Genomic DNA, 16,698 nt, shown 5'->3' with positions numbered 1-16,698 from the left:
CTCTCCTTGCACAAACTGGCTCTACAGAGGCAAGATGTCCACCTCATCATCATCCTCCGATATATCACCGTGTACATCCCCCTCCTCACAGATTATCAATTCGTCCCCACTGGAATCCACCATCTCAGCTCCCTGTGTACTTTGTGGAGGCAATTGCTGCTGGTCAATGTCTCCGCGGAGGAATTGATTATAATTCATTTTAATGAACATCATCTTCTCCACATTTTCTGGATGTAACCTCGTACGCCGATTGCTGACAAGGTGAGCGGCGGCACTAAACACTCTTTCGGAGTACACACTTGTGGGAGGGCAACTTAGGTAGAATAAAGCCAGTTTGTGCAAGGGCCTCCAAATTGCCTCTTTTTCCTGCCAGTATAAGTACGGACTGTGTGACGTGCCTACTTGGATGCGGTCACTCATATAATCCTCCACCATTCTTTCAATGTTGAGAGAATCATATGCAGTGACAGTAGACGACATGTCCGTAATCGTTGTCAGGTCCTTCAGTCCGGACCAGATGTCAGCATCAGCAGTCGCTCCAGACTGCCCTGCATCACCGCCAGCGGGTGGGCTCGGAATTCTGAGCCTTTTCCTCGCACCCCCAGTTGCGGGAGAATGTGAAGGAGGAGATGTTGACAGGTCGCGTTCCGCTTGACTTGACAATTTTCTCACCAGCAGGTCTTTCAACCCCAGCAGACTTGTGTCTGCCGGAAAGAGAGATCCAAGGTAGGCTTTAAATCTAGGATCGAGCACGGTGGCCAAAATGTAGTGCTCTGATTTCAACAGATTGACCACCCGTGAATCCTTGTTAAGCGAATTAAGGGCTCCATCCACAAGTCCCACATGCCTAGCGGAATCGCTCCGTGTTAGCTCCTCCTTCAATGTCTCCAGCTTCTTCTGCAAAAGCCTGATGAGTGGAATGACCTGACTCAGCCTGGCAGTGTCTGAACTGACTTCACGTGTGGCAAGTTCAAAGGGCATCAGAACCTTGCACAACGTTGAAATCATTCTCCACTGCGCTTGAGACAGGTGCATTCCACCTCCTATATCGTGCTCAATTGTATAGGCTTGAATGGCCTTTTGCTGCTCCTCCAACCTCTGAAGCATATAGAGGGTTGAATTCCACCTCGTTACCACTTCTTGCTTCAGATGATGGCAGGGCAGGTTCAGTAGTTTTTGGTGGTGCTCCAGTCTTCTGTACGTGGTGCCTGTACGCCGAAAGTGTCCCGCAATTCTTCTGGCCACCGACAGCATCTCTTGCACGCCCCTGTCGTTTTTTAAAAAATTCTGCACCACCAAATTCAAGGTATGTGCAAAACATGGGACGTGCTGGAATTTGCCCATATTTAATGCACACACAATATTGCTGGCGTTGTCCGATGCCACAAATCCACAGGAGAGTCCAATTGGGGTAAGCCATTCCGCGATGATCTTCCTCAGTTGCCGTAAGAGGTTTTCAGCTGTGTGCGTATTCTGGAAAGCGGTGATACAAAGCGTAGCCTGCCTAGGAAAGAGTTGGCGTTTGCGAGATGCTGCTACTGGTGCCGCCGCTGCTGTTCTTGCGGCGGGAGTCCATACATCTACCCAGTGGGCTGTCACAGTCATATAGTCCTGACCCTGCCCTGCTCCACTTGTCCACATGTCCGTGGTTAAGTGGACATTGGGTACAACTGCATTTTTTAGGACACTGGTGAGTCTTTTTCTGACGTCCGTGTACATTCTCGGTATCGCCTGCCTAGAGAAGTGGAACCTAGATGGTATTTGGTAACGGGGGCACACTGCCTCAATAAATTGTCTAGTTCCCTGTGAACTAACGGCGGATACCGGACGCACGTCTAACACCAACATAGTTGTCAAGGCCTCAGTTATCCGCTTTGCAGCAGGATGACTGCTGTGATATTTCATCTTCCTCGCAAAGGACTGTTGAACAGTCAATTGCTTACTGGAAGTAGTACAAGTGGGCTTACGACTTCCCCTCTGGGATGACCATCGACTCCCAGCAGCAACAACAGCAGCGCCAGCAGCAGTAGGCGTTACACGCAAGGATGCATCGGAGGTATCCCAGGCAGGAGAGGACTCGTCAGAATTGCCAGTGACATGGCCTGCAGGACTATTGGCATTCCTGGGGAAGGAGGAAATTGACACTGAGGGAGTTGGTGGGGTGGTTTGCGTGAGCTTGGTTACAAGAGGAAGGGATTTACTGGTCAGTGGACTGCTTCCGCTGTCGCCCAAAGTTTTTGAACTTGTCACTGACTTATTATGAATGCGCTGCAGGTGACGTATAAGGGAGGATGTTCCGAGGTGGTTAACGTCCTTACCCCTACTTATTACAGCTTGACAAAGGCAACACACGGCTTGACAAATGTCCGCATTTCTGTTGAAATACTTCCACACCGAAGAGCTGATTTTTTTGGTATTTTCACCAGGCATGTCAGTGGCCATATTCCTCCCACGGACAACAGGTGTCTCCCCGGGTGCCTGACTTAAACAAACCACCTCACCATCAGAATCCTCCTGGTCAATTTCCTCCCCAGCGCCAGCAACACCCATATCCTCCTCATCCTGGTGTACTTCAACACTGACATCTTCAATCTGACTATCAGGAACTGGACTGCGGGTGCTCCTTCCAGCACTTGCAGGGGGCGTGCAAATGGTGGAAGGCGCATGCTCTTCACGTCCAGTGTTGGGAAGGTCAGGCATCGCAACCGACACAATTGGACTCTCCTTGTGGATTTGGGATTTCGAAGAACGCACAGTTCTTTGCGGTGCTTTTGCCAGCTTGAGTCTTTTCAGTTTTCTAGCGAGAGGCTGAGTGCTTCCATCCTCATGTGAAGCTGAACCACTAGCCATGAACATAGGCCAGGGCCTCAGCCGTTCCCTGCCACTCCGTGTGGTAAATGGCATATTGGCAAGTTTACGCTTCTCCTCCGACAATTTTATTTTAGGTTTTGGAGTCCTTTTTTTACTGATATTTGGTGTTTTGGATTTGACATGCTCTGTACTATGACATTGGGCATCGGCCTTGGCAGACGACGTTGCTGGCATTTCATCGTCTCGGCCATGACTAGTGGCAGCAGCTTCAGCACGAGGTGGAAGTGGATCTTGATCTTTCCCTAATTTTGGAACCTCAACATTTTTGTTCTCCATATTTTAATAGGCACAACTAAAAGGCACCTCAGGTAAACAATGGAGATGGATGGATACTAGTATACAATTATGGATGGACTGCCGAGTGCCGACACAGAGGTAGCTACAGCCGTGGACTACCGTACTGTACTGTGTCTGCTGCTAATATAGACTGGTTGATAATGAGATGTAGTATGTATAAAGAAGAAAGAAAAAAAAAAACCACGGGTAGGTGGTATACAATTATGGATGGACTGCCGAGTGCCGACACAGAGGTAGCTACAGCCGTGGACTACCGTACTGTACTGTGTCTGCTGCTAATATAGACTGGTTGATAATGAGATGTAGTATGTATAAAGAAGAAAGAAAAAAAAAAACCACGGGTAGGTGGTATACAATTATGGATGGACTGCCGAGTGCCGACACAGAGGTAGCTACAGCCGTGGACTACCGTACTGTACTGTGTCTGCTGCTAATATAGACTGGATGATAATGAGATGTAGTATGTATAAAGAAGAAAGAAAAAAAAAACCACGGGTAGGTGGTATACAATTATGGATGGACTGCCGAGTGCCGACACAGAGATAGCTACAGCCGTGGACTACCGTACTGTACTGTGTCTGCTGCTAATATAGACTGGATGATAATGAGATGTAGTATGTATAAAGAAGAAAGAAAAAAAAAACCACGGGTAGGTGGTATACAATTATGGATGGACTGCCGAGTGCCGACACAGAGGTAGCTACAGCCGTGGACTACCGTACTGTACTGTGTCTGCTGCTAATATAGACTGGATGATAATGAGATGTAGTATGTATAAAGAAGAAAGAAAAAAAAAAAACCACGGGTAGGTGGTATACAATTATGGATGGACTGCCGAGTGCCGACACAGAGGTAGCTACATCCGTGGATTACCGTACTGTACTGTGTCTGCTGCTAATATAGACTGGATGATAATGAGATGTAGTATGTATAAAGAAGAAAGAAAAAAAAAACCACGGGTAGGTGGTATACAATTATGGATGGACTGCCGAGTGCCAACACAGAGGTAGCTACAGCCGTGAACTACCGTACTGTGTCTGCTGCTAATATAGACTGGTTGATAATGAGATGTAGTATGTATAAAGAAGAAAGAAAAAAAAAACCACGGGTAGGTGGTATACAATTATGGATGGACTGCCGAGTGCCGACACAGAGGTAGCTACAGCCGTGGACTTCCGTACTGTACTGTGTCTGCTGCTAATATAGACTGGTTGATAATGAGATGTAGTATGTATAAAGAAGAAAGAAAAAAAAAACCACGGGTAGGTGGTATACAATTATGGATGGACTGCCGAGTGCCGACACAGAGGTAGCTACAGCCGTGGACTACCGTACTGTACTGTGTCTGCTGCTAATATAGACTGGATGATAATGAGATGTAGTATGTATAAAGAAGAAAGAAAAAAAAAACCACGGGTAGGTGGTATACAATTATGGATGGACTGCCGAGTCCAGTGACAGAGGTAGCTACAGCCGTGGACTACCGTACTGTACTGTGTCTGCTGCTAATATAGACTGGATGATAATGAGATGTAGTATGTATAAAGAAGAAAGAAAAAAAAAACCACGGGTAGGTGGTATACAATTATGGATGGACTGCCGAGTGCCGACACAGAGGTAGCTACAGCCGTGAACTACCGTACTGTGTCTGCTGCTAGTATAGACTGGATGATAAATAATGATATAAAAAATATATATTTATCACTACTGCAGCCGGACAGGTATATATTATATAATGACGGACCTGCTGGACACTGTCTGTCAGCAGAATGAGTTTTTTAATTTTTATAGAATTAAAAAACACCACACAAGTCACACGACGAGTGTACTTTTTCAGGCAGACATTCAATCACAATATACTATACTGGTGGTCAGTGTGGTCAGGTCACTGGTCACAGTGGTCAGTGGTCAGTCACACTGGCAGTGGCACTCTGGCAGCAAAAGTGTGCACTGTTTAATATGTACTCCTGGCTCCTGCTATAACCTATAACTGCTCCCCAGTCTCCCCCACAATTAAGCTGTGTGAGCACAGTCAGATATTATACATAGATGATGCAGCACACTGGGCTGAGCACAGATATGGTATGTGAGTGTGACTGAGTCACTGTGTATCGTTTTTTTCAGGCAGAGAACAAGAACAGAACGGATTATTAAATAATAATAAATTATAAAACTGCACTGGTGGTCAGGTCACTGGTCATCAGTCACTAGTATAACTCCTCCTAAGCTCCAGTAAGTAAATGAAGTGTCTCACTCTCACTCTCCTATCTATTTTAATTTCTAAACGGAGAGGACGCCAGCCACGTCCTCTCCCTATCAATCTCAATGCACGTGTGAAAATGGCCGCGACGCGCGGCTCCTTATATAGAATCCGAGTCTCGCGATAGAATCCGAGCCTCGCGATAGAATCCGAGCCTCGCGAGAATCCGACAGCGTGATGATGACGTTCGGGCGCGCTCGGGTTAACCGAGCAAGGCGGGAAGATCCGAGTCGCTCGGACCCGTGTAAAAAAACATGAAGTTCGGGCGGGTTCGGATTCAGAGAAACCGAACCCGCTCATCTCTAGATGTAAGTCATTTTCATGACACGCTTCTCCGATGTAGCAGTACACGTCCGCGCTGATAGGTGTTACTTTCACAATCTTCCTGAAACATTTTCAAAAGTAGGCAAATTTGGGCCAATATGATGTGATTCTCTGATAATTGCATAATTTTGGCCCTGCCCCCTCTTCATAGAACCGCAATATTCATCCTCACCCACAGAGGGGATTCAGAAATCGGTAATTATGTGTAGGGTACAAGCTTGCCTTTCAGGATACAGTGAGTTACCCAATCATTGTCCCTTCCAGAGGTGTTACTAGGGGAGTGCAGACTGCGTCGGGTGACACTAAGGGGTAGATTTACTAAGCAGTGAAAAAAGTGAAGTTGCCCAAGGCAACCAATCAGCATTGACGTAACATTTATAATTTGCATACTATAAAAGTATACAGAGCAGCTGATTGGTTGCCATGGGCACTCTCCACTGGCTCACTTCTCCACTTTTATCACTGCTTAGGACATGTCCCCCTAAGCTGGCTGTGAGCATTGCTTGATAATGTTACAGTGCAGCACCCAGCTCCCGGACACTGAGGAGAGTGCTGGCCACGCCCCATGGCAACCAATCAGCTGTTCTGTACAATTTTATAGTATGCATATTATAAATGTTACTTCAGTGCTGATTGGTTGCCTATTATTGGCATTATACTGAAGGGGGCGAAGCTATGATGACGCGATTCGACAAGAATCGCATCATCGACTGCCTGGACCGCCCACTTTACTTGCTAGGTGGGCGGCCGGGCAGGGGGGACCCCAGAAATCGGAAGACTTGCCTGCTCTTCCTGGGGGTCTTGGAGTCTCCTGGCCATTCCGGGAGAGTAGGCAAGTATGGTGTGTATATATCAGGTGCATGTTACAGTGTATCTATAATATAACTACCCAGTGTGTAAAGAAATGGCATCAATGCAGCTTCCTTCTATAGGGCACTGTGTATACTGATTTAGGAGAAGGTGCTGTTTATGGACTCTGGGGCCTCATTTAGAGTTGAGCAAAGTTGCATTTCCTTGTCTGCATTTTGAGTTGCCAGCATCTGACGATACATCCAGCCTCACACCTGGCATATTAATGCCTCCAGGCCATGGTGCGTCAGTAATCCTCATGTCACAATATTACTAACGCATTTCAGGATCCGTGTAACTCAAAATAAACATCTCAAACAGGTTTGTTACCTCCCATCTGCAAGGAGGGGATTAGTGGTGCGATCACTTCATTCAGTTTGTAGGGATTAAGATTGCAAATGCTGGCTAGAATTCTGGATGGTTTTGTAAAGGGGGATTAGTGTTATACTGTGTTAGATTGTGAGTTTTGAGTTTATGGATGGGGTGATGGTTGGCATTTCTGCCTCACAGCACAGGCCATGGGTTTGATTCCCAACATGGGCCTAACTGTGTCGTGTGGAGTTTGTATGTTCTCCCCACGCTTGCGTTGGTTTTATCCGGGTACTCCGGTTATCTCCCACAATCCAAAAATACTCATGGGTTAATTGGCTGCCAACAAAAATTTACCCTAGTGTGTGCATGTACCTGGGGCAGACTAGATGGGCCCAGTGGTTCTATGGAATCTGTATAAACTCTCTTTCATAGAGGTCAGCGTTATCTACTATAAATAATGGAGATTCCTTTATTCTCTGTGTGAAGGATTTTTTTGAGAAAAGTTAGATATTTTAAAATATATTTTTCATGCTTAAAATATAGTCTATCTATTTTATACAGTGATTGTGTTATTAACTCCTGTCTGAAGCCCAAATCTGCCATTCGCACACTGCGGAGCCCGGCGGAGCAGTAAATAAACTCTTTCGGTAGTGCGCCACTGCTTATAGGGAGCGCAGTATCACTTTGCTGTCTTGGTAAGGAAAAAAAAATGTTTCGCTGCAAAAGGAAATGATTTCAAAATATACATTTGCCTCTGCAATTGACGTTCTACTGATGGGGCTAATTTATATGTAGTTGGAGTTGCTATCACTGCAGTGATAGCGCTGTATGGTGATGCAGCAGGAGGTGTCTATTGCAAGGAGACGCCTCCTGCTGCAGTAGTGATCCACCCTGCTTCCTAGGATGCAGGGCGGATCACTGAAACACCATTGGGTGGCTTGCGACACTCATGGGGACGCGCAAACCGCCCCTAGCAGAGACCAGGAAATCTCCGTCCTACCACAGAGATCCAGGTCTCTTCCCTCCCTCTAAACAGTGGCGACACACCTCCGTTTTCACAACCGTAGCCCATCGCTGCCCCCTCCCTGCCTCAAAACGGCATCAGACTATCACTAATGTGTCCTTTGACCACGACATAGTATTTTTCTTCTTCCGAGTTTATAATTGTACATAGCTTAATGTGGCCTTACAATATGGGGCCTAATTCAGACCTGACCGTAGCAGCAAATTTGTTAGCAGATGGGCAAAACCATGTGCACTGCTGCTACAATCAGGTCTGAATTAGGCCCCTAGATGCAATTCTCTGCAGGCCGTCTACAATGTAATTAGAATAATGTGAAGCTAATCCTGAATTTCTGTGAGTTACTAGCCTTCTTCTCTGGTAGATGCAGCTACAGTGTTGGACCCTTCATATTATTCTCACCTCACTGTCTTACTGTGGATGCAGAGGCCAGAAATCACATTGGCGGAGTCGGAGGACCCATGACTTACAGGTCATGGGTCCTATATGCACTGCACAAGCTGCACCCACTGTAGCTAAGCCGCTGAATGAGTCCCATTGTGCTTTGTGGATTTTCTATTTTGATTATGAATTGAATTTTCATGTATGTACTTACCGACGCAGGCTCCCCCAGCCGGGTTCCTGTCGCTGCTGATTTTGCTAGGTACACACATTGTCTAGTGCAGTGGTTCTCAAACTCTGTCCTCAGGACCCCACACAGTTCATGTTTTCCATGTCACCCAGCAGCTGCACTGTGTATCACCAACTGCCACATTTTAAAATTCTACAGGTGGCCTGGAAAACATGGACCGTGTGGGGTCCCGAGGACCGAGTTTGGGAAACTGTGGTCTAGTGTGTACCCAGCTTTAGGGTGTCATTCTTAGCGTGAATACAACCTTACAGCATACTTGCCTACTCTCCCGGAAGCTGCAGGAGGCTCCCGTTTTTTGGGGTAGCCCCCCCCCCCCCTGCACCCCTGGAAGAGGAGACAGGTCTCCCGCATCCTGCTTGCACCCTAGTGATGTGGGCAGGATGGAGATAATCTCCTGTATTCGCGGGTCCGTAGGGTGGGGAAGGGGTTAAAATGACGCAAATTGTGTCCTTTTAGCCCCGCCCCCTTCCCCGCAGACCCGCGAATCACAGTGTTTCGCGATTTGGGGGTGGGGCTTGATGTCACAACCTGGCCCCGCCCCATAAAGTCTTCTGCAGCGTTTCCTTTCCGGGCTTCTCCCGGAGAGGAGAAATGTAGAAATGTCAAGTAGGTAAGTATACCTTACAGAAAATCCAATTATGGGCCCAACCACCACTGAATAACTATGGCTCTTCTCTCCCCTCTTCTCTGAGACTCTGCCTTTCTCCATGCAGTGCCCAAGGGACAGGGACAGATACAAAAGTAAAGTTGCCCATACACTTGTGCGATTTTGCCCAATTTCATCCGATTCCGACGTTTTGGGCCGATAAATCAGATGAAAACTGGCAAATAGCATGTGTTTTACCTCCAATCCCATCCGATGCGTGGTCCCGTGAGCATTGGATCGGAGCCCCTAGATCAGAAGAACTGCACTATAGATATGTTGCACTGGCAGCCTTGGCTGGGGTCGCATACGATACATCGTATGCAAAAGGACTGCATACGATTTATTGTATGCGATCCTCAGAGCCGGCCCTAGCCAATTTGATGCCCTAGGCAAAATTTTGTCTGGTGCCCCCTAGCTCCGTCGCTAGTTCTGCATCTGTACCTGCAACGCTCAGGTAGTGGGGCCCACCGGGGGGTTACCCTGTGGGCCAGTTCAACTCTGCACAATGCCACACAGTAATGACCATAATACATATAATTCCACACAGTAAAGGAACCTTACACATATGCCCCACATTAGTAATGCCCATAATACACATAATGCCACACAGTAATGCACCCTACACATATGCCCCACATTAGTAATGCCCATAATACACATATACTGCCACAGATACTGCCACACTTGCTGGTTATACAAAAAGATCAGTATCAAACATGTAGAAACTGTCCATTCTCTTCACTATTCAGTGTGTTTGCTGGTGTCTGTTACTCCCGTTAACTGCATGCCCTTTACTTTATACTGTGGGAGCTAAATGCTCTGCCCTCCAGTCTGATGTGTCCAAAAGTCACGCTGCACTGATGTTTCATATAGAAAATAGCACAACGCAACTTACTGACCACGTTACAGTGCTAGATGGCAGGGGAATTTTACGGTATGGACTGACTAGGAAATAAAGTGTGGGGAGAACACTGCCCATGTTATGTCCCTGCAGACACCTGGGGTTTGCACAGGGATAAGGGACACACACAGGATGGCAGGGTCCCCCTCCCCCATGTGCACAAGCAGTATAGGTGATGTCAGGTTTCTGTGAAGCAGTCTTTCCAAAATACACATGTGTTATCATAAGAAGCCATCCAGTAATAACCTTATATAGTCAGTAAAAATGTCACAGGTCCAGGAATTGCATTTACTGGGCTTCTGCTGTCTGTCTGAGGTCTCACAAGTCAGGGGCATTCAAGCATGTCAGAGGAAGTTTAAGGCACAGTGTGCATTTTTTTTGCCAAATGTAAACAGCAGTGTATACAAGTACTGATTGAATACATTTGGAAAGGAACAGTTAGTTTGCGGACTGTCCCTCTCACATACCTCCCAACTTTTGTCCTCTGTAAAGAGGGACACATGCGCGGCGAAGCCGCGCGCGTTCCCGAAAAGGGGGTGTGGCCTATGGAAAGGGGGTGTGTCTTAGCGGGAGGACCCGCGATCGCGAGCCACGCCCCCGTTTTCGTCACTGAAGGGGCATGCCCAGCGCTCTGTGAGCCGCTGGCATGCCCCCTCTCCCTCTCCCTCCAATGAATAGACGCTGTGCGCATGCGCACAGCGTCTATTCTCCGCTGCTCTGCTAAGCAGGGCAGCGAGAGACAGAAACTCCCAACTGCCCCCCCCCCCCCCCACCCCCACCGCGGCCCGCGGGTGGGACAGCGGGACAGTCCCCAAAAAACTGGACTGTCCCGCGAAAATCGGGACAGTTGGGAGGTATGCTCTCAGCATGAGATGCTGCAGGGACATGCTTGGATGCCCCTAGACATGCTTAAATGCCCTATAGCTAAGGCCGGCTCTGGCGATCCTGCCGTCGGGAAGCTGCCGGGCGGTTCAGGGGTGATTGTATGTGACTTCTCCCCTCCGAGAAGTCGCATAAGTGTATGGCCAGCTTTACTGTCACACGTAATCACCTAGTAAAACAACACAGAAGTAAAGTTACATAAACAAAAAAGAAAACCTGCTACATTATCACCCACTAACATGTTTGTTGGTTTCTGTCCTGATCTGCAAGTTACAATGATAACTCCTAGGCTTATAAAATGGGTTCTTCATCATTTATACATTAACTGTCAGCAATAAACATCCTGCTTATTGGAGATCCGGCCAGGATCCTGATGGTCGGGATCCCGGCAGTTGAAATACCGTTACCGGAATCCTGGCACTGCTCGGAATGCTGGCGCCGGCATCCCCAATGAGGTCATAATCCTGGCGCCGGGGTCCAGAACGAGCGACTGCCGGCCCGCCGGAGAGGTAAGCCATGGGGGTTAGGTTTTGGCTGTGGGTTAGGGTTAGGCTACGGGAAGGGGGGGTAAGGGTTAGGCTGTGTGTGAGTGGAGGGGGTATTAAGTTTAGGCTGCGGGAAGTGGGGGTTAGGTTTTGGCTGTGGGGAAAGCGTTAGGGTTAGGCTACGGGAAGGGGGGGGTTAGGGTTAGGTTGTGTGTGTGGGGAGGGGGGGTATTAGCTTTAGGCTGCGGGAAGTGGGGGTTAGGTTTTGGCTGTGGGGAAAGGGTTAGGCAACGGGAAGGGGGGATTAGGGTTAGGCTGTGTGTGTGTGGGGAGGGGGGTATTAGGTTTAGGCTGCGGGAAGTGGGGGTTAGGTTTTGGCTGTGGGGAAAGGGTTAGGCAACGGGAAGGGGGGGTTAGGGTTAGGCTGTGTGTGTGGGGAGGGGGGGTATTAGGTTTAGGCTGCAGGAAGTGGGGGTTAGATTTAGGCACCACTGGGGAGTGTTGGTGTTAGGCTGTGTGTGGTGGTGGGGTTTAGGGTTAGGCTGTGCGGAGGGGGAGGGTTAGGTTTAGGCTGCGGTAAGGGAGGGTTTGGGGGGAAGGTTAGCACACTTATCAGACCCCTGTCGGAATTCTAACCACCGGCATTTCAGCCCCAACCCGTTTATTGCTGTCCCCATTATATTAAAGTTCAGACAGATCCCCCAGAAATCTGTGCATATGCCCCAGAATGCACCATGCATAGGGAAACAGGTGCAATTTGAAAGTGCAGACAGATTGATCCATCCGTTGATGGATTACTCTTCCCGTAAAGTGGGCAACCGTACGAGACTGGTAGGAGTGACTGCTGTGGGGCCGTAGGCCGACTTCGGTGCGTGGTTGCAAGCCGGAATACTAATTCTGATGGCTGCAGCTGCAGACAGGAAAACAGGCGGTGTCCCTGCCTTCTGCATGAATTGTATTAATAAGAAACTGGATGGAGTGATCGGTGTTCCTCAGCCTTGCTATCTGTTTGTGTAACTCGCCCCAGCTGTGTGCTCACTACTAACAACAGAGCAGAAGTGTCACTCATTGCCCCTGTACTGTCCCTCAGGGTGGACTCAGAGATGTTGGTGGAGGAGGGATTCTCCGTGGTCAGTGTCGATGCCAGTGATAAGATGTTGAAATATGCTCTGAAAACACGATGGAACCGGAGAAAGGAACCAGCATTTGACAAATGGGGTGAGAGAATAGACAGGGTGTGGTGAGGCAATGGAGGAGCTGGGATGTACTTTATAATGGTGGTCATTCCGAGTTGTTCGCTCGCTAGCTGCTTTTAGCAGCATTGCACACGCTAAGCCGCCGCCCTCTGGGAGTGTATCTTAGTTTAGCAGAATAGCGAACGAAAGGTTAGCAGAACTGCTAATAAATAATTCCTTGCAGTTTCTGAGTAGCTCCAGACCTACTCCTAGATTGCGATCACCTCGGTCTGTTTAGTTCCTGGTTTGACGTCACAAACACGCCCTGCGTTCGGCCAGCCACTCCCCCGTTTCTCCAGCCACTCCTGCGTTTTTTCCTGGCACACCTGCGTTTTTAGCACACTCCCGGAAAACTCCAAGTTGCCGCCCCGAAACACCCACTTCCTGTCAATCACACTACGATCACTCGAGCGTTGAAAAAGCGTCGCTCGAGCTTGTGTAAATCTCCAAAGTTTTGTGTTAAATTGCTAAGCGCATGTGCGCTGCGTACCATGCGCATGCGCATTTTCCACCTAAACGCTGCGTTGCGAAAAACGGCAACGAGCGAGCAACTCTGAATGACCACCCATGTCTCTATAGATAGATTGGGATGTATCTCTCTAACATTCTGTATATCCCAGTCATAGAGGAAGGGAACTGGCTGTCTCTGGATCAGGATATCTCACGACCTGGGAAGGGATTTGATGCTGTGATATGTCTAGGGAATTCATTCGCTCATCTTCCTGACTTCAAAGGTAACATCTGTATACCAAACTCCCTAATACAAAAGTAACACCATCCTCACACACTGCTGATAAATGGTACGAACATGGCTGATAACTGAAACAAACACACTGCTGGTCTGTGATACAAACATACTGCTGATAAATGACACAGACTGCTGATACATGATACAAGCACACTGCTGATACATGACACAAACACACTGCTGATGCATGATAATGATACAAGCACACTGCTGATAAATGATGCAAATGCACTACTGATACATGACCAACACACTGCTGATAAAAACACACTGCTGCTTAATGATGCAAACACGGCTGATACACAATGCAAACACATTGCTGATACATGACACAAACACACTGCTGATACAAGCACACTGCCAATACATGACACAAACACACTGCTGATACATGGTGCAAACACACTGCTGATACATGATGCAAACACACTGCTGATACATGATGCAAACACACTGCTGATACATGATGCAAACACACTGCTGATACATGACACAAACACTGCTGATACACGATAATGATACAAGCACACTGCTGATAAAAACACACTGCTGCTAAATGATGCAAACACGGCTGATACACAATGCAAACACATTGCTGATACATGATGCAAACACACTGCTGATAAATGATGCAAACATATTGCTGATACATGACGCATACACATTGCTGATACCTGATGCAAACACACGGATGATTAGTGATGCAAACACGGCTGATAAAATGATGCAGATGCACTGCTGATACATGATGCTAGCACTCTTCTCATAAATCATACAAACATACTGCTGATACATGATACAAACACTGCTGATACATGATGCAAACATACTACTCATAGATGATACAAACATACTACTGATACATGATAGACACACACTGATGATACATGATGCAAACATACTGCTCATAGATGATACAAACACACTACTGATACATGATAGACACACACTGATGATACATGATGCAAACAGACTGCTAATACATGATACAAACACTACTGACAAATTATGCAAAAACGGTTGACAAATGATGCAAACACACTGCTGATAAATGATGAAAACACATTGATGCCTAAAGGAGAGAGAAGAAAAGTAGGTAAGTATAGGGAAAATAAGAATTTACTTACCGATAATTCTATTTCTCGTAGTCCGTAGTGGATGCTGGGGACTCCGTCAGGACCATGGGGAATAGCGGCTCCGCAGGAGACAGGGCACAAAATTAAAAGTTTGACCACTAGGTGGTGTGCACTGGCTCCTCCCCCTATGACCCTCCTCCAAGCCTCAGTTAGGATACTGTGCCCGGACGAGCGTACACAATAAGGAAGGATTTTGAATCCCGGGTAAGACTCATACCAGCCACACCAATCACACTGTACAACTTGAGATCTGAACCCAGTTAACAGCATGATAACAGAGGAGCCTCTGAAAAGATGGCTTCCAACAATAATAACCCGATTTTTGTAACAATAACTATGTACAAGTATTGCAGACAATCCGCACTTGGGATGGCCGCCCAGCATCCACTACGGACTACGAGAAATAGAATTATCGGTAAGTAAATTCTTATTTTCTCTGACGTCCTAAGTGGATGCTGGGGACTCCGTCAGGACCATGGGGATTATACCAAAGCTCCCAAACGGGCGGGAGAGTGCGGATGACTCTGCAGCACCGAATGAGAGAACTCCAGGTCCTCCTTAGCCAGGGTATCAAATTTGTAGAATTTTACAAACGTGTTCTCCCCTGACCACGTAGCTGCTCGGCAGCGTTGTAATGCCGAGACCCCTCGGGCAGCCGCCCAAGGTGAGCCCACCTTCCTTGTGGAGTGGGCATTTACAGATTTTGGCTGTGGCAGGCCTGCCACAGAATGCGCAAGTTGAATTGTGCTACAAATCCAACGAGCAATCGTCTGCTTAGACGCAGGAACACCCAGCTTGTTGGGTGCATACAGTATAAACAGCGAGTCAGACTTTCTGACTCCAGCCGTCCTTGAAATATATATATATATTTTTAAGGCTCTGACAACGTCGAACAACTTGGAGTCCTCCAAGTCGCTAGAAGCCGCAGGCACCACAATAGGTTGGTTCAGGTGAAACGCTGATACCACCTTAGGGAGAAACTGAGGACGCGTCCGCAGTTCTGCCCTGTCCCAATGGAAAATCAGATATGGCTTTTGTACGAAAAAGCCGCCAATTCTGACACTCTCCTGGCCGAAGCCAGGGCCAGTAGCATGGTCACTTTCCATGTAAGATATTTCAAATCCACCGATTTGAGTGGCTCAAACCAATGGGATTTGAGGAATCCCAAAACTACATTGAGATCCCACAGTGCCACTGGAGGCACAACCGGGGCTGTATATGTAGTACTCCTTTGACAAAAGCTTGGACTTCAGGAACTGAAGCCAATTCTTTCTGGAAGAAAATCGACAGGGCCGAAATTTGAACCTTAATGGACCCCAATTTGAGGCCCATAGACAATCCTGTTTGCAGGAAATGTAGGAATCGACCCAGTTGAAATTCCTCCGTCGGAGCCCTCTCCTTCAGGATCCGGCGTTCAACCGCCATGCCGTCAAACGCAGCCGCGGTAAGTCTAGAGGTAGAGTGCACGGATCCTCCGTGCGCATCTCTTGAAGTTCCGAGTACCAAGTCTTTCTTGGCAAATCCGGAGCCACGAGTATCGTTCTTACTCCCCTTCGCCTTATAATTCTCAGTACCTTGGGTATGAGAGGCAGAGGGGGGAACACATACATTGACTGGTACACCCATGGTGTTACCAACGCGTCCACAGCTATTGCCTGAGGGTCTCTTGACCTGGCGCAATACCTGTCCAGTTTTTTGTTGAGGCGGGACGCCATCATGTCCACCTTTGGTTTTTCCCAACGGTTCACAATCATGTGGAAGACTTCTGGATGAAGTCCCCACTCTCCCGGGTGGTGATCGTGTCTGCTGAGGAAGTCTGCTTCCCAGTTGTCCACTCCCGGAATGAACACTGCTGACAGTGCTATCACATGATTTTCTGCCCAGTGAAAAATCCTTGCAGCTTCTGCCATTGCCCTCCTGCTTCTTGTGTCGCCCTGTCTGTTTACGTGGGCGACTGCCGTGGTGTTGCCCTACTGGATCAACACCGGCTGACCCTGAAGCAGAGGTCTTGCCAGGCTTAGAGCATTGTAAATTGCCCTTAGCTCCAGTATATTTATGTGAAGTGAAGTCTCCAGGCTTGACCACACTCCCTGGAAATTT

General features: G+C 47.8%; 1 protein-coding gene across 1 annotated transcript in view; it reads left to right on the top strand.

The window, feature by feature from the left end:
• The window catches only part of GNMT (glycine N-methyltransferase), a 102,724-nt gene that overhangs the window by 61,315 nt on the left and 24,711 nt on the right, over nucleotides 1-16,698 (top strand). Inside the window, exons 2-3 of the mRNA XM_063918745.1 lie at nucleotides 12,570-12,697; nucleotides 13,335-13,448. Coding sequence (XP_063774815.1) covers nucleotides 12,570-12,697; nucleotides 13,335-13,448 — 242 coding nt within the window. The remainder of the gene's footprint in view (nucleotides 1-12,569; nucleotides 12,698-13,334; nucleotides 13,449-16,698) is intronic.

The sequence above is a fragment of the Pseudophryne corroboree genome, chromosome 4 (genome assembly GCF_028390025.1).
Source record: "Pseudophryne corroboree isolate aPseCor3 chromosome 4, aPseCor3.hap2, whole genome shotgun sequence".
Lineage (NCBI taxonomy): Eukaryota > Metazoa > Chordata > Amphibia > Anura > Myobatrachidae > Pseudophryne > Pseudophryne corroboree.
Note: the sequence above shows the minus strand (reverse complement) of the source record. Positions and strands in the feature narration are given on the sequence as shown.